This window comes from Bombyx mandarina, chromosome 01 (assembly GCF_030267445.1).
Source record: "Bombyx mandarina strain Sakado chromosome 01, ASM3026744v2".
Lineage (NCBI taxonomy): Eukaryota > Metazoa > Arthropoda > Insecta > Lepidoptera > Bombycidae > Bombyx > Bombyx mandarina.
The window spans coordinates 7051171-7078666 of NC_143208.1; the positions used below are offsets into that span (position 1 = coordinate 7051171).

The following is a 27496-nucleotide window of genomic DNA, read 5'->3' on the forward strand; positions in this document are numbered from 1 at the left end:
GGTTCGTTTTTGGTATTTATTCTACCCTTAATGCACCCTAATTAAGTAAGGTGTGATATTCTTTAAGGCCGCTTTAAGGGTGGGCCGAACTCGAGTTTTATCAGTACGGATATCTAAGGCAGGATGCGGTCGAGTAACTCTTTCCGATCTAAATGTAATTGTCCAATTAAATACGAAATTTTATGGAAATTTGTTCGACGCCGAAGTTGTATACAACACTAGTGGTATGGTTCAGCTTTCAAATTATATTGCGTGGTGTACAAAAACCATTTATTCCGTTATTTGTATTATTATTCTGATTTTTAAATACTCGGATTTTAAGATAAATTTTATTAACCGATTACAACGTAATGTATATACAAATTTCAAACCAGCGTACATTATCACTATACATATGTACATATATTAATTTATAATCACTTTTAATACATAGACTAGATACTCTGCTAATTTGGATACAGTTTCTAACAAATGGATAATTCAGCTAACATTTATGTATTAATAAAGGTGGAGCAACTTCGAATGGGTGAGATACACCGGATCTTGCCTTTTGGATATCACGTCAGCGTTCCAATCGTCAGGTATCTCCAAGCCTGATCGGAAGAGACCAAACTTAAAGCCTTTAGTATTCGTTTTACTGTAAACAGTTGACACCTAAGTGCTCTCACTCTGAGACAACTAACAAGTTATTGTCAACGTTTTTACGACTCGTAAAGATCCTTTTTTCAGTGCACAATAATAAGCTACTTAACTCCTTTATCCGGAGTATGATGTATACGATTGAAGAAACAAGACCATAGAGTACTATTGTAAAATAATGGTAGTTAAAATCTGAAAAGACATGCTTTGTTAGAGTCTTAATTGATACAATTCTACTGAAGGCAACCAAGTAAACTCAACTGACTCAGACTAGATCGATAGTATCATATTTTTGGATTGTCATCAACGTTTTCCAAGTTTAATAATGTCTGTTCGAGAAAGTTTCGAAATACGTATAGTTAGTAGTTACAAATAAGCATGGATCGTGCTTTTTGTGAGCCTACCAATGAGAATAATCAAATAAAATTGCTAACATTAATTACTGTGGTATAATTGATCAAAACTGAAGTTACTCAATATTCACGTTTCAATTTCGATTTCACACGTTATTTTTTTAATTCACTATTGCGACCAATTGAGTTATAAATAAAACGCAGTGTGGAGTCTTCGTTAATGTACTGTATTGGTATCAAACGCTTAAGCAATATTAAGATTGACAAGTCATGAACTCACGGTAAACTGGTCCATTGTGACGGATATACCAGAGTAATTGTAATCTAAAGTAAAACAAAACATTTTGATTAATGACTACATTATTGTTTTAAATGGTTAAGGTTACCCACGGTGCAAGACGATGTCTTTTGGTATACCACAAACGAGATAATAACTACATATCCAAAATATAATATAATTTATATAAGTACTAGTTGAGTCCCGCGTTGAGTCCCGCGATGTTACCCACTGAGCCTTTGCTCGCCCACCTGTACTGGTGAAACTGGGAAGGTCTCCGGGCCACCAGTAATCCTTCTATCATAAAAAAAAAAGATGTTACCCGCGGGGTATTTGTCGTACCGCTAGAGAAGTCACCGAGCGAAGCTTGTTTAAAAAAAATAGCCTAAGTTACTTTTTATATGATCAATTACCTATAAGTGAAATTCCGGCAAAATAGGTCTACCCATTTCAGAGATTAGCCGGAATAAACTGACAGACAGACAGACAGACGGACAGACAAAAATTGTAAAAAATGTTATTTTGATGTATGTACCATATACATATAAGTATATTCATGTGCATATAGTAAAAAGCGGTTATTTCAATATTACAAACAGACACTCCAATCTCTTAATTTCGCTGGCGCTAAATTTGTTACACAGATCGAATGAAACGCTTTGCCTTTTCCCGGGATAAAAAGTTTCCTATGTCACTCTCTGATCGATAAACTACAATTCGATTTGTAGATCCGTTATTAGAAGAAATCGCGAACACGCGAACATACTACCCCTATATATTTTTGGAATATATATCTATATGCTTGACGTTGTCTAAGTCAAGTCCCTGTACTATTGTTAAAGATATCCTAAATATCAATCAAGGATAATTACCAATCTTTGTATGTATTTGTATTCAGTTATTTTTTAATGATTGAATAACAAGCATACAAACATAAAAAACGAGCAGCCTGACGAGGATCACAACGTTAACTCGTCCCACGTTAGGACAAGATTGAAGTTAAAGTTATGCACACCGGCTGCCTTATCATTCGCGTCAGAATTAATCAATTGGCGGTACCTTTAAGACAGAAGCTGTGGTTGACAAATGACAGATATCGAAAGTGTCCATGAACCGAGCCACTGGCCGCGACATGCATCCTTTTTGGGTGATTTCGTCCCTATGCCTTCTTCTTCTTCTCTATCGCTCCCTCATTACTGAGGATCGTGACTCCATTTCAGCTTGTCAACTGCCCGCCTCCATCGGTTCCGATCAGTTACCTGGTGTAGTGCAGCGTTAAGTAGTCCGCTGGTTTGCTCGGAGTTCTGGTCGGACCAACGTTTGGGGCTCCGACCTCTAGGACGTTTTCCTTATACTTTTCCAGTGACCATCAGACGTTCCAAGCTATCTACACCTATGCGGGCAACGTGGCCAAAGTAGCGCATTATGCGTTGCAGACAGCTGGTAGACAGGCGTTGAGCGTTCTCCAGTTTAAGCTGCTGTAGGACCGAGATGTTTGTGCGGTGGGCTGTTCATGGAATCCTTCTCAATACCTATGCCTACGTTTGTATAAATTAATCCTGCCTTCGAACACTCAAGGCTATGTGTATTTTTTTTGAAAGAACAGTAAATGCCACCAGTTTTAGAGTGGAAGCTTGCGAGATTTTGACATTACTTAAGTGCCAAAACAAATACAATAAACATATCTCTACATTCGAGTATGTACGTTAATCTTTATAGTCGCTGAAACAATACAAAGACGGTTTTTACAAGACATCACAAAACTTGTGTGTCTTTACAAAAGTGAACATTCGTCTGTACTCGCACACCTAACATGTGCTTATATATTCAATTAAATGTACGAATAAAACAATTAATAACACAATTTAATTGCCAAAAACATAACTAGTAGCGTTTATAGCTGAAATGACCTTTAAGCGGTTTTTCGAAATAAAACATAAACAAGGCACATAACAAAGATTAAGAAGAACCAAGAAGAACCAATTGGGATTCACAAAGCAAACAACAAAGATTAAAAACGGCCAGTTCGGGTTCAAAACAATTCAAATTGTATCAATATATTTTTTCTAGGTCATATCTAAGTTTTACAAAACCCGGAATCGTTAAAGTTAAAAAAACGGGAAGACAAGAAGGCGAAGGAAGGTGTCAAGATCATAATAAAACTGGTAGTAAGGTGCTAAGGATGTTGGCTCTCGCAAGCGATTTTTTCGCATAGCTGATTCACACGATAATCTTATAATAAGCAATGGTAGCAGTAGTATCAGCGGTAGAAGCAGTAATAAACTGAGTAATATAGAAATCGGATGTTGAAAAAATTTACGATTCAAAATGTAGCTACAATTAAATGTAAGTTTCGTCTTTCGGCCAAGATACGCAAATAAAAAGTGATTATTCTTAAACTTTGGGAAACTTTACATTCAATAAGTCTTATAAGTTGACAGTTTTTATTATTATTATTGTTTAATTTTTTTAACCTTCATTTTTATTTGTAACTACTAGTATTGACATCTGATATATAGCTGAACCGGAAACTTTAGAGCAGTCTTACGTTCTTCGGCGGGCTAATAAATAAAGCTATTAAATATATCCTTTTATTAAATTCTAAGGCTTAACCACTGACTTACATGCAGTTGCCGTGCATAAAGTCTGGATCACACGATACATTCATAACGCATTGTCTTGAATGATAATTACGATTTACTCATCACTCATACTGTATTCTAAAAGATTTTTGCTTGTTTTTATTTTAAAAAAATTTTAAATGATAACAATAAACCTGTTTTCACATCGTTTGTTTCAATGTAAAAGATCAGATTTATTTGAATATGGCATTGTAAAAATTTAATTTTCGTTTTATGACTGACGTGCTCTTTTGAGTTTTAATTTATCATTATATTTCGTATAAATCAGAACGAGTGATGTTCGCTGCATTAAAATCGTTTTATTTATAACACGATCTTTTAAATTTAACGATTTACGTAAATTCTTTAATGTTTATTATTTAAAAAGAAAAAGAGAAATGTTTATGTACTGTTTTCTATATTCACTTAGAACAACCATTTTGTGCCAAGTTATTGTCAACGTTTTTACGACTCGTAAAGGTCCATTCTTTAGTGCACAATAATAAGCTACTTAACTCCTTTATCCGGAGTATGCGTGACATACGATAGAAGAAACAAGACCATAGTCAATTTATATCATTTTATTTGTAACTAAATATATTGCGGATTATCTGTTTTAACTGTTTTATTAAGTTCCTTTATCAAAAAGTAGACAATTCGAAAATAATATCAAAACTAATGACCCTTGTATTTCTTCAGAGAATTCACTTTGGACTTAAATTATTGTGGCATGCATATTGGAAACGTGTAAAAACAGCGGGCGTGCCAAAATATGAATAAAACAATCGAGTGAATTTTTGTACTAAAATTCAATAGGTCAATGAAATGAAATGCGTTTATTTCAGGCAACTTAAGCCCATAAAATGTCACATACAATTACATAACATCTAAATCAAAATACAATAAAATTAAAATTACAATTTATCGGAATGACTAAAAATGATTATAAATAATAAATATAATATATTATAATAATAAACTAAAAACTAAAATTTACAATAATGTACAATACTTTCTATGTACGGGAAAAAATATCCAATACCAGTTCTAATAATACCTATATAAAAATGATTGAAAATTGACCATATCAAAATATTTAACGTACCTACTTAAAATTGCCGCAAATCAAAAACCAGTAATTTATTAAAGAGAGTTAAAGTTTTTTTTTTTGGGATTGAGGGATTCTTTTTGAACGAGGTTGACGAACTCGAAGGAAATTTTAATACTCAATCCTAAATACTGATTACTGTTATGTTACTTTAGAATGAAGAATTTTAGTGGTCGTAGGGCGTTTTGTGAGCTCACACGAGTAGGTACCACCACCCTGACTATTTTTGCCGTGAAGCAGTATTCCTGAAAGTTGAGGGGTGGGGCAGCCGTTGTACTGTAAAAACTGAAACTTAGAAGTCATGTCTCAAGGTGGGTTGCAGTATGTACGTTGTTGATGCCTATGTGGCTTCTGTGACCACTAATAATGTGCGAAAGCTCGATCATTTGAATAAAGAAAAATAGTTCTGCATAAAACTAAAATTATCAACTTAACATTCCAAGCCCTCTCATTGAAGTTTAATAAACAAAATACACTAAAACGTGCTTAGTAACACATCTGGCCAAAACACACAAACACAATAATTGCCGTTACTTGGTAACTGTAGAAATTTAATAATATTATCATGAGCGATTGTTGTTAAGTTGTTTTTTATGAAAAAAAAATATATATAATAGGTTGAAACTATTCGCACACTTTTCACGACACAAGCTAAAAGTCATCCCAGCGTGACGTCCGCTTATCTCTCGCCTTCATCGTAATGTAATGCTACTTTTTTTTCTCCCATTATCGTTTTACTACGTAGCATGAAGTGAAGTGGTTAAAACAAAACGAGCAATAAGGATCTAACTCGCGCGATATGTTAGCACTAGCACTCGTGTCTTGTTTGAATGCAATTACTCGCAAAAACTTTTGTAGCGACTCATAAGGAATTATAAATTTGAAACATATTGATGTTAAAGTTAAGTAGGTACTTCAAGAAATATGTCTGTCAACGCTGTATACATTATATGACACATAGTTTTTTTTTCTTTTCAAAAGAGTCATTCTAAAATTGTTTCTACAAAGTAATATATAAAATGTTTCTAAAAACTTTAGATCGTATCTAGATGGATTAGAGTTTAGATTTGGTTGCATTTGCATATTAAGTATACTTATTTGGTACCACGAAAGTCGCTCTTTCATTATTTTTATAGGAATACAGCGAATCGATTGAAATGTTAAATCTATTCTTCGACTGTAACTTTTAATGTGTTTATTGATGAGGTTGTTAATTGTGTTTTCGTCTGTGCCATATTTTTCAGTGTAATGTTTTAAGCCCAGTATTTGGGTAAAACTAATACATAGACCAAAATGTGACATGTAAAAAGGTTTAGGTAAATAAAAATAAAAAAACTCAGAATAATAAAAGCTGTGATAGTAAAAATGATTTCGGTCGTATTGTCGAAATAATCCAATTATCGTGTCGCCGTTGAGGCAATATCAGGTGAAAGACTAAATAGAATGAATAATCTTCAAACCTAATACTTTAATGAGGCCGTTCTGATGCCGAAATTAAGAGAAAAAACCCGGTTTTACCTGGACAAAGGCTCTGGCGTCACTCACGGTTAGCTAACCGGAGTACATGTCATCGATATTTTTTTGCTCGGCTGATGTCTTTAACGAAATTCATGTCATTGGGTCCGATTTCTCTAAGATTAACGTTTTTTTACGTTATTTAACAAATAGATCGGACCTCTATACGTTCGAATATTCAGTTACATGGTTTAACACTTAAAAGGGCTTAACGACTCTAACACATCCTGCGGGTTACGATAAAAAAATACCACAAAAAGAGAATACTCCTCGTGTTTGTTTTTTAAAAGATGTCTTTCTGAGATAAGGTGCAGCGGCTCTTCAGTCCTCGAACCGTTCGATATTTGAAAAGGATATGATGACAACGTTTTTGTGCTCTTTATCTAATAAGCAAGAACCAATACTTACTTAAAGACGTACTTATTTCTGAAGTTTCGTCTACACGATAAATAAGATCAAAGAGTTTATCTAAGTTATTAGTAACAGTAATCGTTTGGCTCATGCTCCGAAAATGTATGAGAATTTGTTTTTATCTTCTGCGTTTACATTGTGTATGTTTTATTGTACATAGCCCCCACGACATTGCGTCTTACGCATTAAACCTGTTAAAACAATTATCTGAACAAAAACTTTTTGTACAGATTACTTTGATATAATTTTAAAATTTTTTTTCTTCCATACTTCACAAATTATAACACTAGATTTTTACTTTTTACACTTTTTAGCTTAAAGTTCTCAGGACACCGGCCGATACGGAAAAGTACAACTATACTACCACGAAGCAACTGCACCTTACGATTTAAAGACAGAATATTCATCGAATTTCATCTTATCTCCATTTGGGCGGCTTCATTCACATCAAAGTATCTTAGGGTCTTGTATCGTGAACTTGTTAGCTCTTTTAACAGAACAAAAAAAAATATTATTTAGAATTAATTATTAAAACGAGAAATAAACCATTATAACATTATAAGTTTAAACAAAATCAATTATTTATGATTGCATTAACAGAAATGACATTTAATTTCGACCCCACAACTACTATACAGTTTTCAAACAGATTCACCGTTGAATGTATTGAATCCCTTAAAGCCACGGCGTCGATTTCAGCATCATTCCCCTCGTTCATTCAAATATGATCCGTATGTACATGAACGTTAGAACTAATGGGGCATGTGCCTACATCCCTGAACGTTAGCGGCAAGGATTAAATAAGTATGCAGTGTATGTAATGTAGATAATACAGGGGTCCGACATTTAACGGCTTCAGGATTACCTTAATAATTCCTTTCACACAACAAATGGTTTTTAGCCTACGAAGTCGCAATAGTCGGACTGTCGAAATGTTTCTAGTGCGCCATTCGTGTTAGTGATGTGTGTAGTTAACATTCACGGAAACCTTATATGCGACGGCGGGCTACACAGAGTCTAGTTTACATTGTCACTTTTGTATATATTTGTATTCGATTTAAGTAATCCTGTTTGTTAAAAGCGGTATTCCTTATATTTTCCGTTGATTTTCGAATAACATTAAACTTTGAGTGACGAATTTTTAAATCATTTAATACTATGTTTTAAAATAAAACACTACTAAATAAGCAAGTAATCTTACATTGGAACTTTAATAAACGTTTAGCAACGTGAGAGACAGTCCAGAATCAAGTAAAATTTAATTTGGAATACGCGTGAAGCACAATGAATTATTGTGGTCAGCACAAAGCTCGATTCCAGCGGAATTTCTGGGTTTCTAATCCCATTGAGAACACAATGGATCTCCGAACGGCTGTGGCTATATTTCATTCCAATGACAAATATTTAGAAAGCTATTTATCCACGTACGATTCTGCAGCGCTCAATTAAAAAATGTCGATCTTTATTCGTTTCTCCCACTTTATGATCGCACAACGGACGGATGTTTGTTCGGTGACCGCGGTATTGATTCAGGTAGTCAGAAAAATGAATCCACAACGCCAACAATGCGTCCTCCGCTACTCCTGAACATCGTTCGTTATTGTAAAAACTCTGAACCAATTACACGGGCGTAACTGATGAATCGTGAGATATATTTAATGCATTACACGAAAAGGGTTTCGCGAAGTTTTTAAAATCAGGGCTCCGTAGCCCTGCCGATGACACTGATGACGCAGCAGACACGCCCAAGGTTACGCTGCTCTTCACCCTTTTCGCGCAGTCGTTAAATGCATATTTCACATCCATCAAAGTTAGTTAATTTATGCTAATGGCATTATAATGTCGTATGTATTTGTTAATACGAAGCCGATATACCGTGAAAGCGTACCACTCGTTTTGTGCTGAGCGAATGCAAAGCGTCGGGGGGCCCTCCTAATTATTGTTGTTTTGCCAAAGCGAATGTGGAAATCCGCCATAAAGGCATTTCAAAATTTACAACTTACAGAGCACCATATCGACAGCCTCCAACAGTCCGCCGCCGGCGCAAGCGGGTATGAGCGCGGGAGCGGGTAGCGCGGCTCGGCCTAGCTCGCCCGCCGCCGCGCCTCGCTGCTGTGACACCGGACGCCCCATATTCCACGACCCGATCACGGGCCAGACGGTCTGTTCCTGTCAATACGAGTTCCTAAACTACCAGAGGCTAGCTTCGGGCATGCCTATGTCTGTGTACAGTGCCCCCTACTCCGACGCGGCTGCTGCAACGGCAGCCGGCATGGCAGCATACTTTCCTGCCCTAGCTGCCGACCAACCTCCATTTTACACAAACGCGGTAAGCAAAATCGTAACTTACGTCATTACTGGTGGTAGGACCTCTTGTGAGTCCACCCGGGTAGGTACCACCGCCCTGCCTATTTCTGCCGTGAAGCAGTAATTCGTTTCGGTTCGAAGGGCGGGACAGCCGTTGTAACTATACTTGAGATCTTAGAATTTATATCTCAAGGTGGGTGGCGCATTTTATGGGCTCCAGTAACCACTTAACACCAGGTGGGCTGTGAGCTCGTCCACCAATCTAGGCAATAAAAAAAATAAAAAAAACTACCGTATCCATACGTCGAATCGTTGGCAATATAAACAAAATTATTTTTACTTTGCATTTGTACATATGTAAATACTCTATATATACGTTTTATATTATTGTGACATCTAAACCAGTATTTGTCCGAACGGCTGCGGTAGGGTCAAGTCACTCGTTTCAATGTGGTAATGTAACATGAATTAGGACGGCGTATTCAGTTTTAATTCCAAATGATTTAAATTAGTTTCTTTAGCGGCTTTACTTGTTTTTTAATAAAGTTAAATGAGATAGGCTGTTCGAAACCTTATGTAAAAAGCAACGCACCGTTTAGTCTCCATTAAGATTCTTGAATTGAAACGCCGAGGAGTAAAATGGGAAGGTTTTACTTTTACGATTCTATAGATAACGTACCTATTCGTATCTACTTGAATCATTACGTGGCTCGCCGGTAACACATTTCAGAGGTATCACCGATATAATTGGCCAATTCCGACAGCTCATTTATAATGAGTGAGTCATATAATTAAATTTTATAGTTATAAAATTTACGGACACAGCAGACCACTTCATGCGGTTGTCGTTTATAGCTCTTTGACCAGATCAAAGCACGTACTTACACTAAAATAAGGTTGACAGGTTTCCGCAGCCTAGACTCTTAGTTAGGAACCAGCAATTTTATACGCTAACGTTGTGAGATTAACGGTAATGTTGTAAAATATTATTCTGTTAAAGTCATTGCTACGATTTATGAAAAACTAATAAAATACATGCAATTTCTTTCAGTAACTAATTTATGTTTTTAGTATGAACACTCAGTTTTCTTGTGTAAACATCTCAAACACGTGTAGTACTTTGTAAAGTTTCACGATGATACTTGTCGCGTTGAATAATAACTAATATTTCGTAATATGCAAGTCGATCGATATAATTCTAAATTAATTAGGATCAACTTGACGTTTGTTTGAAGGATATAATTTAAGTGACAGATTATCAACGACTCCCGCAGCCTTGCTGAGGCCTATTCATTTTTTTCTCTAGTTCCATTTACAAAAGGTATTACGTTAAAATAATTAGGATCCCATGTCAAAATAGTACCTCAGAAACTCGGCTATAAGAATCTTTCACCGTGTTAAGTAGCTATCATAATACAGGTAACGATATAAAGCTATACATATAAATTGGAATCGTAATCCGATGATGTATGTTCTTTTGTCCATAGCTTCAAAAAAGTTGTTCGCTGCCTCAGTCCCTTTTAATAACTTAATATGTTTAACAATTCCATTCTCAGGATTAAATATATCTTCGAAATTCCTCAGCGAGCACACAGTAGGATTACTTTGTAGCCATACGTTGACTGATTGATATTTATTTGATTAGAAAAAGTCTTGAAATTTTAATTCTTAGGGCGCATGTCAAACTGTGTTCTTTTACTAACAAAAAACTGGATCGGTACACTTAGTGAAGCTACACATATAAAAGTAATAGGAAAGTGTGGAGCCATAAAAAACACTCCCTGTATTAGAGTGTGCCTCGCCGAAAGCCATGTGTGTGGGTTGTGACTTTGAATGATAATGATCATAATAACATAAAAGTAGCCACGGTCCGTAATATATGACGCGTAGTAAAACTTTTGGAGGAAGGTGTTAAAAGGTGGACCGTGAACGTGTCCCGGCAGATGATTCAATCATTCATGGAGATATGATCATACATCATCTGTGGCGAAAGTGTTAACTTGAGCTTCATCTTCAATGGAGTCCTGCCCTAACACCGTTTTTTTTTCTTATTGCACGTCCTTTATTTCGTCTGTAATGTTTCATTTGGAGCCGTTGGATAGGAAACACATATAAATAGCTATATAGTCGCTTTTTGTTTGATGTTAACTTCGGATGTCGGATTAAAACGAAATGACGTGTTTGTCTTTTTTATTGTCAATAGACAACGTAAACAAATATAAATAAGAGATTTGTTGAAAGGAAAACGTTTACGAAGAAACGGGCCAGTCGCGTGAGGATAAGTCTCCATTCGCACATATGGCGTCGACGTCGCGCAGGAAACGGAGGTTATTATTTAAAAAAAAAAAAAAAGTTTATAGTTCGAGTGAAGTGTTCGATAAATCATCACCTCGCAGTACACTTTTAATAGACTCCCAGCTGTAGTCGGTCATAATTCAATTTAAATATAACGTTTACGAATTGCATTCACTAATTCGTTGTTGTTAAACGATTGTTAAAGTGAAAACTTCTTTAGAATCGTTGTGATTTCAAACCGGATGCAACGGAAAAAACGACAGGTAAGAGACACAAATATAAAAATGTGTAGGATGAAGCCAGCAAAGAATGAGACAGAAATATACATACTATTTAATACAGCGCCGTCTGTGAGATTTTTTAATACTAACGTGTGTATGAAAGCTCTTGTAGTGAATTTTAATTTAGGATTATACGTGAAATTAAAATATCAATTCACAGAGGGCGCTACCTTACGATTATTTACTAATGACAAAATTTTACATATACTTAAGACGTTTAGGATAATTTTATTTTAATTTTGGAAGGTTTCACTTCTACCACGTGTGAATTGCACACATTTTGTTTTTTTATATCGGTCATCGTTCTCGTCGAACCCGTCGCTTGCGGCGAAGGGCTCGACGAGTAAATTAACCCACAGACAAAGCCCACTGAGTTTCTCGCCGGATCTTCTCATTGGATCGCGTTTCCGATCCAGTGGTAGAGTCTGCGAAGCACGGCTCTTGCTAGGGTTCGTGTTAGCAACGTCGTCAGGTTTGAGCCCCGTGAGCTCACCTACTAGTTATGGTAGCCCCTCAAGTAGCAATGAAGTAGCCCCTCAAGGTAAAAAAGAAAGTTTTTTATAAAATCACGCTGAGCTGGTTCTCGAGATCGCCAAAAAGAGAACCAAAAATATAGGCCATTGTTTTTTTTTCGACTATGATTGTTAGTTTAATTAATGAATATAGTAGGTTTTGTATCACGCCGTCTCATTTCCTTTGAACGACGACTTTTAGTGAGCTACCTGCGTCTGCGTGACTACGGGTCCCAACCGCGGATTAAACTTATTTCTCCTATAAAATATACGTAGCTATTGAAACACGTTAATGTTAATATAGATAACTTATTTCCATTAAACTAAATGCTGATATGAATAAAGACAACGATTCGGTTTTACTCATTCTCAAAACGTATCTGAGACACAATCAATCATAGTTGTGGTTATTATTTACATTGAGCATATTTGAAAGATAAAGGTGAATAAATGCTACATAGTAATATGAGCATAGCTGTGACGTATCAATATAAATGTGCCCATTGATAAACGTTCCTTAGTTTATTTCGTAGAAAACAAAGAAGCATTTAAAATACAATGGGTTTTTAACAGCTTTTCTATAATTCAGAGATAAACGTACGAGGAATTCTTATAATAAAATCAAGCATATGTAAATTGTGTTACGAATTAGTTTTAATGGAATAACCTAACAAATATTGCAGCTGTGTCAGAGAGGTCGAGTCAACAAAGACCAGAGAGCGACTGGATTACGCTGTCGTACTTGAGTTAAATTTATTATCGGATTTTCGATTCGGCCACCAATGAAGTTGTTGGACAACAAAATCTTTTGATAGATTTATCCTGGCTGACCGTATTAAGGCTCGCTCCTGAGTTATTTTTAATGCAACGCTATAAATTTATGGACCCTTAGCGACTGTAAGACTTTTTATGCCATTTCTCTTGAATTTACAATATTTTAATAATAAATTATTTTATGTCAGATCAACGGAACACGCTTATTCGCGCTCGGAACGTAAGGCGGCCAAACAAAATGTCGTTAGATAAAATAAAACGTATCGTGGTTCATTTGTTTAATCTTGAAGACATAAAGAAAGCAAAGTTCAACAGTCCCCCCAATGAGTAACAAAAAAGATACATTTGTCGAACGAAAGATGATTGATGCACGCGGCTCGTATCATTGCCCATTAAATAATAATAGTTAAGACCAAAACGTTGAAGCGATCGATCAAGAAATCAATCCGTCGAGGATCTTTCTCGTAATGGATTACGTCGGAGCTACCGGAAACGGTACAATCGCTGTTAATGACACTGTTTAACATGATTATAATAAAAAAATAAATTGACGAAAACATGTAAATGTATTATTGTATAGTAGCTGACCACGCGGATGCATCGCTCACTCGAGTAGGAGAGAGATAGATGTCGAACGCTACCGAACGCGGAGGCCGATTGTGCCTCTTTGTCGCTCGTTGCGAGCTCTCGCTTGCACTTCAAGCCTTAAATGGAACGCCTCAGAGCGAGGTAACGCCGCATGAGTCATGTTTTTTCGTGCGTGCAGCTCCATCGAATTATAAGACGTTGTCACCTCAAAATATTGCCAACGATTCGTTATTCCTAATGATTTCTATAAAGACGTGTAAACTTATATTTTATGGCTTACGCTGGCAGGCAGCGGGAATCGAGCTGAAAGAAAATTTAGCAGCCAGCGCAGCGAGCTGGCCTTATCCTGCAGTCTATCATCCTTACGATGCGGCTTTTGCTGGATATCCCTTCAACGGGTGAGTCTAATTATAATTTTCAAATACTAAACTAGTTTCAAGTATTTTTAGTTGTGGGCAACAACGGTCTAAAATTCGGATATATTAACGAGATGAAATAAAAAATCCACGACCGAAATCATTGAGCTGATGCAAAATTTTTCTATCGCATTAACACAAAGCGGAATGATGTTAATTAGATTACATTTTTAGCCTAGAATTACTACTTACTTAATGTATAGCACGTGTGTGGTATATTTCCTATCTAGTACGTAAAGCTGGCGGTCCTTTACCACTGGACATCTCTCGAGCACTATGACATGTCTTTCTCCAAACGGAGTTCAATGATAACATTTGGCCCGGCGTCTGGCTGGCCTAGACTCGAAGAAAAACAAACATGCTGAATGGTCTCTTAAGCGGTAAACCAGCAGTCAATGGATCGTGAAATGCCTTGAATACGCCGTACCACATTTGCCGGCATCACGCTGTACCTATCTACTCAGTTAGAAGATAAATCCTTGATGGCTGTATCGACAGAATGGACGCGAAAATCTCTAAAAAGGAAGCAATCGATAAAGCCGGACCAGACTTCTCTGCGCTGTCGACTGTCACTCTTCTTGCCTGGACCACTTATTCGTTTTGTAACCGGACCCCGGCACGTCTGTACAAATTGACAGTATTTTGTGGGTTCATTTTCGAATTGCTTACATTGTTGCATTTCAAAAAATACTATCTACTTGAACGTTTCGACTGTAGTATATAACGGTGAAATTTAAATAGTACCTACTAATACTTAAATTTAACTTTATATTGCTCAAATACTTAGTTCGATCAGAGCTAAACATTCAAATTTAAATCCGGCAGGCTATAAAAGCAATATATATACACGTTTTTTTTAATGCATCAAATCATTCGTCTTGGTAAAGTTATATTATATCCCAAAAATATATACTCGTATGAAGTATTCTCAAAAAATTTCAGTCAAGAGGGGAAAGGCTTTTTTAACTTCGTAGTTACATGTATGTATTTATAATATAGCGGTGTGAAACAAGTCACGGAGGTGTAACCAGATCTTTCAGTAAGGGGCAAAGTATTATCGACGCGTCCCCCCTTATTAAGGGGTCGCACACACACATACGGCCAGAGAAAATCTAATTTATTTAACCTATAGATACTCCGCTAATAGGTACTAATGAGATTGTGTTAAAAAAGTCAGTAAAGATTTAAAGAGAGCAAATAGTGTTGCGGCTCCGAATGAATATTTTAACAGTATGTAGTTGCTTTACGAAAGCTTAATACAAAACTACTTAATAAACACAATTTGTCGTATTAAACTTCTAAGAATTTAAGGTTACCATTCTATTTAAATTCAATATTATTTTCTTAGGTTTTATGTAATTAAATATACTTATATTATTACATAAAACGTATAGAAAGGTTTAGATTTGTTTTTTATAGAAAAATAGAGGGTATTTGGTCTAACTAGAGGTCCCGCAGTAGTCGAAATTTCACTATAATTAATTGGAATTGTAAGTTTGTACACTATTATGATTGTATTTTCAACGCCAAGACTACACTATAGAAAAATATTAATAAAGACAAACAATATTTAATCTATTCTCAATTTGACCACAGACGTCAAAAAATGCGAGGATAAAACTTAAAAGTAGTTTTAATTTAAAAAAATTACATGTTGCAAGTTTCACATATTGGACAGAGCAATGGCATTATGTAGAATAATAACATTAGAAGTGTCTGTGTAAATTAAAAATAACCGTATTTTTAAACTAAATATTCGTTGCCTTCTGGCCCAAATGATATTCAGAGACATTTACCGGAATAAATATTCGATAAATTCGAACAAATAAATTTTAATTACGTCCGTGCGGTACCAATGGATGCGCAGGCGGCTTTTTCTTTTGATATAATATTTTATTTTTTTCTCTATATCATTTTATTTTTGGAGTCTTTGATGTTTATACGTTATCTAAATCGGCACATACGTACCTATGTAGATAGGATTTGATTTAGTCAACACGCTTATGTAAACTGATAGCGGCGTACTGTAAAGGTGACCAAACACGAGTTTATTAGATAATTATGAATGTCGTATCCGATAATCGGAACCGCGTCTGTAATAAGCGAATAGACTAGAACGGGCGCGCTGTATCACAGTGAACGAACAATTGTGGCTCTCAACCTCGAATAGCGGAACTATACGACAAAAAGAAAACAAAACTATGTGCTTTAGAAACATCAACAACACTACATCGTATAAAACAAAGTCGCTTTCTCTGTCCCTATATCTGTCTGTCCCTATGTATGCTTAAATCTTTAAAACTACGCAACGGATTTTGATGCGTTTTTTTTAAAATAGATAGAGTGATTAAAGAGGAAGGTTTATATGTATAATAACATCCATTTAACAGTGGAGAAATCAATAATAAATTATAGTTTCCGAAGCGAAGCGAGGGCGGGTCGCTAGTATTTATTATACCTACAAAGTTCTGAAAGCACTAGTTTTGTAGGTATCGCGGGAGAAGGAAAAGGAACATTAGTTGTGCAGTCATTTAAACGGTGTAGATTTTTCTTTATTTCCAAGTTTTTTTATTTCTTTCTTAGATGGGTGGACGAGCTAATAGCCCACCTAGTGTTAAGTGGTTACTGGAGCCCATAGACATCTACGACGTAAATGCGCCACCCACCTTGAGATATAAGTTCTAAGGTCTCAAGTCTCTATAGTTACAACGGCTACCACACCCTTCAAACCGAAACGCATGACTACTTCACGGCAGAAATAAAGAACTAAAATTGGTTGCATTATTAAATCTAAGTATTATAGTTAACTTTATTTAAATAAATATTTTCAAGTAAATTGACAGAAATGTGTATATTGAGCCTTACATAACTATATATTACCTATATATACGTACCTACACCTTCGCTTTAGGAAGATCGATAAGCCATGGCTTACCTGATTTTAATTTTTACCGAAAGCACATAGACGTAAAATAGATGTCAAACTTAGCGCCACTCCTTGCTTGAGACGTGAGAAAATTTAACGTTAATGGCGACTCCAAATTATAACTTACTAGCGGACCCGGCGAACTTTGTTCGGCCACACGGTTTGTTTCAAACACATCAACCAGTCAACTTCAAAATTCTACTATAATTAACACAATTAACCATAGAATATATTACGTTTAGCTGTCAGTTGCGTTTTGTTATAGTTACCACGTTTTATGTCAAGTCCCACGGGAATGTGATAAAAAGTATCCTATGTCCTTCTCCTGGTTCTAAGCTACCTCCTCACCAATTTTCAGCCAAATCAGTTCAGTCGTTCTTGAGTTATAAATAGTGTAACTAACATGACTTTCTTTTATTTATAGTTTATTTCAAAATTGCTGTCAATCAGCCCGCACTGTCAATATCAACAAAAGCAATTTCACATCGATATTAATAATCAACGCTTCAATTTCATATTCAGCCATCTTTCTTTTCTTTTTTTTTATTGCCCTTGTAGGCAGACGAGCATACGGTTCACCTAATGGTGAGTGGTTACCGTCGCCCATGGACTTCAGCAATGCCCGGGGCAGAGCCAAGCCGCTGCCTACCGCAAGCCGATATAGTATAGAAAGAAAGAAAGAAAGAAAGAAAGAAATCATTTATTCGCCAAGCATAGTGAAAATGAGTTATTACATAAAGTTAAAAGCAGCGTGTATGCTTTGTCATTATTTGACATGCGAATTTTAGTGCAGTGCAAGATATTATAACATTATAATATAATTTACCATTCATTCATCCATAATTCAACCAATAATTAAAAATTCCATTTATTTTCAATGGCGTCCCTAAGAAAATCATTTATGTGATAATAATTTCAACTAATAAGTAATAAAGTAATAAAATGATGAACAATAATTTCTCCAAATTAAAATTATTCAGATACGATCACCTATGTGTAATAATAGATATTAAGAAAAATAAACAAATATATGTATTGGATGATTAGCTAACGAAAAACCGCAAATTTTCGATCGATTCCAAATCCAATCCAAACAGCATATTATTATACTGAATTTTGAAATTAATTATTGCGTTATTCTAGAATGTTCTCCGGTTTTTGAGAGAAATAGTTTAGCGATATCCTTAATGTAGTATATGATATAGTTCAAGTAATATTATAAAGACTTAGTCTTGTTTTTGCAAGTATATTTAAATTCGTTACGTTTAATTACCTTTATAAAATCTAAAAGCCATTGTTTACTTGAAGGGTGTTCCGCTTATCATTAAAAATACATTAAGTTTGTTCTGCTTTTATTTAGTAAAATACGAAGGATGCATATTATTTTTAGCTGCATTTTTTACTAAATGACATTTAGTCTTAGCTTTACCAAAAACATACTTGCGATGGTTCGTGCCTTCATCCTCACAGTTTAGTTAGTTGAATATTTTAATTACTTCCCAAATCACTTACAAGTTAAAGAATTTAGTGAAAGTACGAGGTTAGTACGTTTTATATTATGGAAATAGTTTAGTGTATAGTTAATTATGTATGTGGCATGAACATCATCGCATCATGGACGTTTATTCACTGAACTTGTTTTGCGCTTAAGTTTGATTTTTATTTTTTTTATCGCTTAGATGGGCGGACGAGCTCACAGTCCACTTGGTGTTAATTGTTTACTGGAGCCCATAGACATCTACAACGGAAATGCGCCGCCCACCTTGAGGTATGAGTTCTAAGGTCTTAGTATAGTTACAACAGCTGCTTCGCCTTTCAAACCGAAACGCATACTGCTTCACCGCAGAAATAGGTGGTGGTGCGGACTCACAAGACGTCCCACCACCAGTAAGTTATAAAAACATTCACAGCTATCTGTGGATCTGTCTATCGAACTGATGTTAAGAAGAACGTCAGTTTCTAATAATTGTTGAACATAATTTTTACATATAAAACTTTATGTATACAAAGTAGGTACGAGATTTAAAACAGAAATGCACATTTTATACATTTAAATAGTAAACTCTTCTTAGTGATTTTACAAAACTTACACCGACAAATGCTCACAATAAAATATGTATTAGGTAGGTAGTGCAAAAAAGAGATTTTTACAAAACGCTCAAACACTTTTTTACTGGTGGTAGGACCTCTTGTGAGTCCGCGCGGGTAGGTACCACCGCCCTGCCTATTTTTTCCGTGAAGCAGTAATGCGTTTCGGCTTGAAGGATGGGGCAGCCGTTGTAACTACACTGAGATCTTAGAACTTATATCTCAAAGTGGGTGGCACATTTATGTTGTATATGTCCATGGGCTCCAGTGACCACTTAGCACCAGGTGGGCTGTGAGCTCGTCCACCCATCCAAGCAATAAAAAAAAACATAGAAACGTGAATCATAGAGTATTAATAAAAGCACGTTCGGAATGAACATTAAAAATAAAAAAGGTTAAAACAAAAAAAAAACAATAAAACCTTTTTTCAATGTGGTTTAAAATTTACACTTTTTGCTCTGGAAACACTTCATTTACTTCACAACTTGTAGTAAGTTTTTTTACGGAACGTCAGCGTCGGCATTTTACCATTGATATGCGAATGTTACGGCAACCATGACAGCTATCGCATGTTTTTATGGTATAATTTCATCCTGCGAACATAATTTTCGTAATAATTAGCACCATGTCAAAACGAAGATGATACCTTGTTTTTACAATAAGCATTTGAATTTTCAATACGTTTTCTTTGTTATAAACGTTCGCATAGTTTTATGTGTTCGATACACATAGACAGGAACATGGGATTCATATATTGTTTATTTTTAACTAAATGCGAGTTAGGCACTGGTCTAACAGTGTTTTTCAATTCATTTAAAAATACACTGCTAATTCTATACTTAATAAAGAAAAGTTTCAAAATGGCCTTATTTTTATCATAGACTAGCTGACCCGGCAGACGTCGTAGTACCTAAATCGATAAATAAAAGACCTAAACTTTTGTATGAAATAAACTTAAAACAAACAAAAGGAATCCGTCCGACGGGGGACACATGAAAGGAAAAACAAAATTATTGTTTTTATTTAATTCCGAACATTTTCATAGTTATCTACCTTTTAAACCTTCTCTGGACTTCCACAAATAATTCAAGACCAAAATTAACCAAATCGGTCCAGCCGTTCTCGAGTTTTAGCGAGACTAACGAACAGCAATTCATTTTTATATATATAGATAACAAACAGTTCATAATTGCATTTAGGATTTGTAAAAGTTACAAGTTTCGCAATTCAGTTATTCTGTTTCTTTCTTTACTCTATGGACTATTACTCGCGCAGCTCTCATGAACTCGATTTATTTGTGTGTTTTGTCCGAATTTGCATTTTATACGTATTTGTTCAAAGTCCACATTGAGTCAAATATTGAAGAAAAGTACAAAGCTCACCATGATGCATAGCAAAATATATTGATACTTGTGAAAATGTATCAGAGTCTTGGAGAAATCAGACCCAAATGAAACGACTTATAAAACTACAAACTCACATTTTTTAAATTTAGCTATGAATATGAAATTTACTACCCCTAGTTACAAAAACGATTTCAAGAACATAATCAAAAAGAGTAGAAAAGTGAATGTAAGCTAATTTAAACAGCCGTACGTACATAAAATATTATTATTAGTTAATACAAATTTCGATTTCATGAAATATAAAAAAAAAAATTGCAAGTCGAATGCTTCTCGAAAAATCCAAAGATTCAAATTGTTCTATTACGTACACAAACGGAATTTTCCCGGCGCCGCGATTCTTAACGGGCTTAAATTAAAAACTTAACAATCACCGTAAGCGTATACACGATTTTTAAGCATTATATTATATAAAAATTAAAAGTAAATTTTATCAAACCAGTAGGTATGTAAAACATTGATAAGTCGAGGCACCTTACTTTATCTACGAAGCGAGCCCATGTATCAGTTAATTAATGAGTTTTAAGGTGTTAACATTTCTACCGTCTCGACGGAAGTTCGTTATAAATCGTTGATGAATGAATTCCTTGATTTATATGATTTTAATTGCACTTCACACTCTGGCGCGGCTCTGAACTTAACATTCGATGAATATAGATTACACAATTGCAACTTGCCTCGGACGTACTTTTAACCGAGTGCCTCATTATTATGAATCACTAATGTCAACTTTTGTATTCTCCATTAGACGTGTATTAGAATATCTATTAATGGAATTATGAACCGTTATAATATGTTTTACGATTTGATATTCCTTAATGTACTCGTTGCGAGCGTTCGTCACGACTTTTATATAAATTGGTTATTCGAATTGTTCCTAGAAGTCTTAGGCGTCAACTTTAAGCCGGATACGAGCTAATAAGAGCCGTCTTGAATTGACTTGTCATCATTATTGTTAAAACAAATACATATCTATATATAATTCATAATAAGAACATTAAATACTATTATTATGTCATGTAACTCTATACACAATTTTATATTACGAATGTTTCAATACGAAATATAAAATGGTAAATATAAAATCTCTGTTAAATATATGACACTAAGGTCTATATTTGATCCATACATATTTGGCTGGGAAGTGAGTGCTCACAATTGAGCGCCGACACTTTCGAAAGGTGGCTGGCCTGCCTATTTATGCCGTTAAACAAACTTATGTTTCAGTTGGAAGGATAGGCAGCCGTTCTTAAAACCTCATATCTCATCATGGACGGTAACGCTAACGTTACGACGCCTATGTGCTCCTCCTGTAACCACTTAATACCCGAAATACCGCATATTTGGCTGCTCCTCTAGAGTAACAATAAAAAATTATCCTCAGAAAATATTCCATTTCGCTGGCGTTCGTTTTCTTTGTTACAAATTCGACCGTCCCGCTATAGATGGACAAGTCGTAATAAACTGCTCGGTCTTCGCTTCCTGGTTGAAATTGATTCAATTGTAGACGATGGACATTTCTGATTCAATAATAACATCATGTACTACGTAGGACCGTATGACAGGGCGTTATTGTACCGTGTTTGTTTTAAAAGATTACGATTTGTGGCTGGTTCGATTGATTTAAAATAGGAAAGACTTCTGGCGCGAAGTATCGATTAATTGTTTCATTTTGTTAATTGAGTATGTTTTCAGATTTCGAATGGTATTGATGGTAGCCTATTAATCGCTTGCCATTAGTGATATTTAACTATTTTTTTTATTTAACTAATTTAATAGCTGAACGAGGATTCACGGGTTCTTCAAAAAAGTCAATTGAAGTCTCAATAAACTCTCCCCATTTATTGATAGGTTATTTCATTTCGATTTCGCTTTTCGTACAGCAGACATAGCTCGGATTTGGTAAAAAAAGATTTTACCGCATGGGCTACGCTCCGTTTGCCTGACCAATTGAAAAAGAAACAAGAAAATTGGTGAATGATAGTTTGGGTGTTTGGCGAATAATCTGGTTCATGTTTTGTATTTGTTTCTGATACTCACAACATATTTAAAATGCCTCACTTGTAGTCTTTGAATCATTTATATTTTATTACCTTTTTACGTAAAGGGCGCGCGGGGTATGAGGGACTGCAGATGTTGGGAGCGGACTGCGGGCCCAAGGATGGTATTTATAGCCCTACCCACTAAACGACTTCCCAACATCTCGCCCAAGGGTCTAATCCCCCCAGGGTGAGAACCCGGGCGGGGTAAAGGATTACCGCGGTCAACACTGCAACCAGACACGCGGCTGATCCCAAAGACGCCCGACCGACGGAGCCTTTGAGTTGAAAAAAAAAAAAGACTCTAGAAAGTCAGCCGTCTCGGTTCAGCGGCTCATCAGGCTGCCCAAGCAGTACAGCTGGTATCCTGAATACCCTGTTGGGTTGGAATACACCGCCAACCGGTCACTATTACATTGTTAATCGGAGTGCAAGAGTGATGGTAAAGCATCGCGCAGCCTCAACACGCTCAGGTTGCCCCGTGACTTTTATAGGGGCCGGGCCTCGTGCTCGTATAGTCTCCTCTGGCTACGGCTCTCCGGTGACGGAGCAGTGCGGAGAGGGAAGAGCACTCTCTCTCTCTCGTTCCGCTGCCTCCTTCTGCTTCGCTTCTGAGCATCGAAGGTCAGCAGACAGGTCCTCACCTATAACCGCGACGAGGGTGGCCTGCTGCTCCGCCCAAGCAGTGCAGCGCACAAGCGTGTGATCCGCGGTGTCCTCTTCGTCGCGGTCGTTGCAGTGGTAGCATTGCGCATTGGTTCCCTTCGACATGGTGCGAGTACTCTGGACGACTCGGTGCAGACACTAGCCGGGACAGCCGTAGCCGGTGAGCACCTGCGTCAACCAGAAGGTGAGGTGTCCTCGGTCGCGGCCCACCCAGTTCACGAGGACCGGGTGAATCGCTTTAACAGTGCGTAAACCGTAGGATAGGCTCACCAAATGACGAGACCACGCCTCCAGCACGGACTGCCGAAATTGGAGCCTCCGAATCACTCCTTCGCCGGAACCCCGTTTCCCTAGGGTGGAGGACGCTACGCTATGCATAATGCGCGGCGAACGCCTCTGCCTCCAGGACCCAGGGTACCGGACCCAGCTGCCCCGGTCAGCACGCAAGCCGTCTCGATGGAGACGGTGCGGTATCGGTATCCACGGATCGCGCGCTGCCAACGTCGCAGCGTGGCCACGTTTTAGCGGGTCAGGACGCGGTACAAGACGCGGCATGGTGTACCGGCACCATACAGTGCCATGAACTGCACCACTTCGCCCCATAGACTCAGCCCACTGAGTTTCTCGCTGGATTTTCTCAGTGGGTCGCATTTCCGATCCGGTGGTAGATTCTGCGAAGCACTGCTCTTGCTAGGGTCAGTGTTAGCAGGGTCATCAGGGGGTACCGTACTATCTCTCAGGATGTGGCCTGTGCCCTCGCCGGATCCTTACCTTGTTACCTCGAGGCCGAAATCTTGGCCGCGACATACCGACGGAGAACACAGTCCTCGACTCGGGAACAGACACCCGGCCCGTCGGTTGTCGATCGATGGAGGCGTGCTGCGCGTGGTCTGGCGTATACCAAATGGAGAGAGCGCTTGCTGGAGGAGTTCGGCTGAACTTCGGCCACTCGTCAGCGCACGCTCGAGGCACTGGTGCCTGTGCTGGAGGCATGGTCGGACCAGCGACACGGTGAGCTCTCCTTTCGCCTCACCCAGGTCCTTTCGGGGCATGGATGCTTCGGGAGGTATCTGTGGAGAGTCTGCGGAAGGGAGCCACATCCGGGCTGCCACCAGTGCGGGCACCCGAACGATGACGCTCAGCACGCGCTAGAAGCGTGCCCACGGTGGGAGCACCCGCGGCGAAACCTCGTCGCGGTGTTGGGGCAGGACCTCTCTTTGAGGGCTATCGTCGCCCGTATGGTAGAGGACCGGAGTTCGTGGGAGGCCATGGCTGGGTTCTGTGACTTGATCATGGCGCTTCGTGAGGCTGAGGAGCGCGAAAGGGAATGGGATCCCTCTTCGGCTCCTCAGCGCAGAAGGCGGGGTGGACGGCGCGTGCGAGAGGCCGCCGCTCAGCCCTCGTAAGGACTATCGAGTGCCGGGTGCGGGGGGCCCTTCTCTTCTCCCCTTCTTCCTCTCAGGAGGCGCCGGAGTCCGACATAACCCGGTCCGTTACCCCCCTCGACCGGGTATCCGTAAATGGATTCACCAGCGTTAAAAAAAAAAAAAACGGTCAGTGTTAGCAATACTCCTTTTTGAGTTGTTTGAGCCCCGTGAGCTCACCTACACACGTTAGGGTGAAGCTAAAATAGCCTCTCAAGGTTATCAGCATAGGTAGGAGGAAAAAACCACTTCCATGTAGAGACGGCACATGCTACATCCCCAACTTTATGTTTTTCATGTTCAATACGAATAATGATATTGTGTTACTATGTATTAATTTAGCAATTTGTTGGTATGTATTAATTTTTGTTTTATCGCATTTGTTTGTTTTCTGTTTTTGAAATAAACATTTAATGCTGCAACACGTAAATGGGATAAGGATTTTTATTCGAAATTCAAGATGCACCTGTATTTGGTGCAAGGTAAAAAAATAAAAATAAGTTTCAATTATTATATATCGGATATTTACTATTTACTAGAAGCTCACACTTATAGAAATATGTGTTTTTTCATCCAAAATAATGATGTACTAAGCTAATAATACTACCTTTGTTTAGAAGTCAAATCGCCGGAAATGTTAGCAAATGAGTGTAATTAATATGCACATAATTATGGTCTGGTTTTCGAACTGTCATAACTTTGTCTTTCTCTTCATTGTTGAGTCTGAAGGTATTGTGTTAGTATAGTTCAGTATTTGATAGTACAAATAGAAAATTTGATTGGGTTATAAAGAGACGGAGATAGACAATATGGTGGATATTTTGTTGGTATTTGATATTTTAAAACAATTCCATGTTAAAATACCGGAAGTTAGTTTAAAAAAATACAGTTTGTTTCTCAAAGCAACTGATATTCAAACACAAACTCGAAATCAGTGCAAAAGACACTAAAAAATAAACGAAGCAAATGAAAAAATATAATTAAGTCAAAAACTTAAAAAAATAGATGAAATATAATCAGAACGTAGTTTTCGAATTCTTACGTATGAGTTAAATTTTGAAATCATGCTTATATTTTTTATATATAAGACAGCTAGTAAAAGACATGTTACATATTTTACATTTAACGTATTTTAGTGAATCTTTTGATTTCTTATGAAAAACAGACCAACTTTGATGCTTATATGTATATTTCAACCTTGCTTCGTGCGAGATTTTGAGACATTAGCGTATATTTCATTTTATATCTTAATTCAAACGAGAATTTGACACTTCAATTAATATTTTTCCCTTACTTGATACGTTGTATCTAGCCTTCATCAATGGGTAGTTAACTGAAGCGCTAAACTATGCAAATTAACCAAAAACATTCATGTCCAAAAAAAAAAACCGCCACGAATAGTTTACCGAACGTTTCCCAATTCAATGCACCAGTCGAAATGACCGTATCCATATATTAATACGTGAAGCAAAAACTTTGTATCCCTTTTTACGAAAATTGCGCGGACGGAGGAATATGAAATTTTCCACACTTATAGAGAATATAGAGAAGAAGTGCACAATGCTAATATTTTTTTAATATAATGCATAAATGATACATTAAATCAATAAAGAAAACATTACACACACTACATACCATGTATTTGACGCACACACGCATGCATACTATTTATTGTCAAACTTTTGTTCTTGACGTCTGCTGTCAAATTGAGATTAAATATTGTTTGTCTTTGTTAATATATATTTTTAGTGTAGTCTTGGCGAAATTTGTGATTATAGAAGTATAAAATAGAATCATAATAGTGTACAAACTTTCAATTTCAATTAATTATAGTCGAATTTCGACTACTGCGGGACCACTAGTAATAACGAAATTCGCAACAAACCGCTTCTTATACGTACATAAATCATTCTGTCGATTCGGAAACAACAAGCGTTAAATAACACAATTAAAATGTTGTTGAATGTCGAGGGGGTGTCTTCATACTAATAACAACATAATAGGTTTTGAAAATGGTCCGACAAGACGTAAGGCAGGTGCGATCCTCGCCGACGGTCCCCCGATGAATATCACGCTTTAATCACTTACCTCGGCAACAATACATAATGATATGCACTAAATAAACACGAAAATGAACCGTAATTAAATGTAATTAAGTACGATACGACGTTTGAAACGTTCTGCGGTAAACGTTCGTTTGAATATGAAATGAGCAGAAGTTTTTGTTGTACTTAAACGTGGCCGAGTGGATATTACGTAGGGACTGAATTAAGGATAAGGCTTGTAAGAAATAGTCCACCACACAGAGGTCTCATTAAGGTCAATTATTTCAGTTATAACACCACGCCGACTTTAGACCGCACTAGTAATTTATATTTAATGTAACTAACAAAGAAACCAGTTTAATTGAGTAAACAAAAAAATTAAACTCATAAAAAAACGTAAAATATCTATTATTTCTTGACGACAAGTAGCTTTATGGATGTAAAAAAAATATACGAGTACTTAGGATCGCTTTACAGCCGGAGGGCACAAAGAGTGAAACCACAGTATTGCACGCTTAGTAATCTCACGCTAAAACTCAGTAGAAAGCTATTTTGAATTCATTTTGAATTAATTTTGTTCATTATAGTTTTTGGAACGAAGTTCCATAAGGGACGATACGGAGGGGTACCCTAACCGGGAAAAAACGTCCGTAACGTAAGATTTTTTTTAGGAATGTACACAGTGTACGACTTAACTTTGTAATAACGTACAAAAAATAACATATATTTTTATCATTCATTGACCACGATCTCAGAGCGTTCGTTTGCGCAATACACTAACTCTTATGTAAACAACCGTGAATGAAGT

General features: G+C 36.9%; 1 protein-coding gene across 2 annotated transcripts in view; it reads left to right on the top strand.

Moving 5' to 3' along the window:
• The window catches only part of mirr (iroquois-class homeodomain protein mirror), a 65304-nt gene that overhangs the window by 19987 nt on the left and 17821 nt on the right, over positions 1-27496 (top strand). Inside the window, exons 2-3 of one of the 2 annotated variants that reach the window (XM_089728439.1) lie at positions 8946-9253; positions 13970-14079. In XM_089728439.1, the coding sequence (XP_089584565.1) occupies positions 8978-9253; positions 13970-14079 (386 nt within the window). In that variant the 5' untranslated portion in view covers positions 8946-8977. Of the gene's footprint in view, positions 1-8929; positions 9254-13969; positions 14080-27496 lie in introns of both variants that reach the window. The other variant, XM_028176404.2, reaches the window with a different exon arrangement.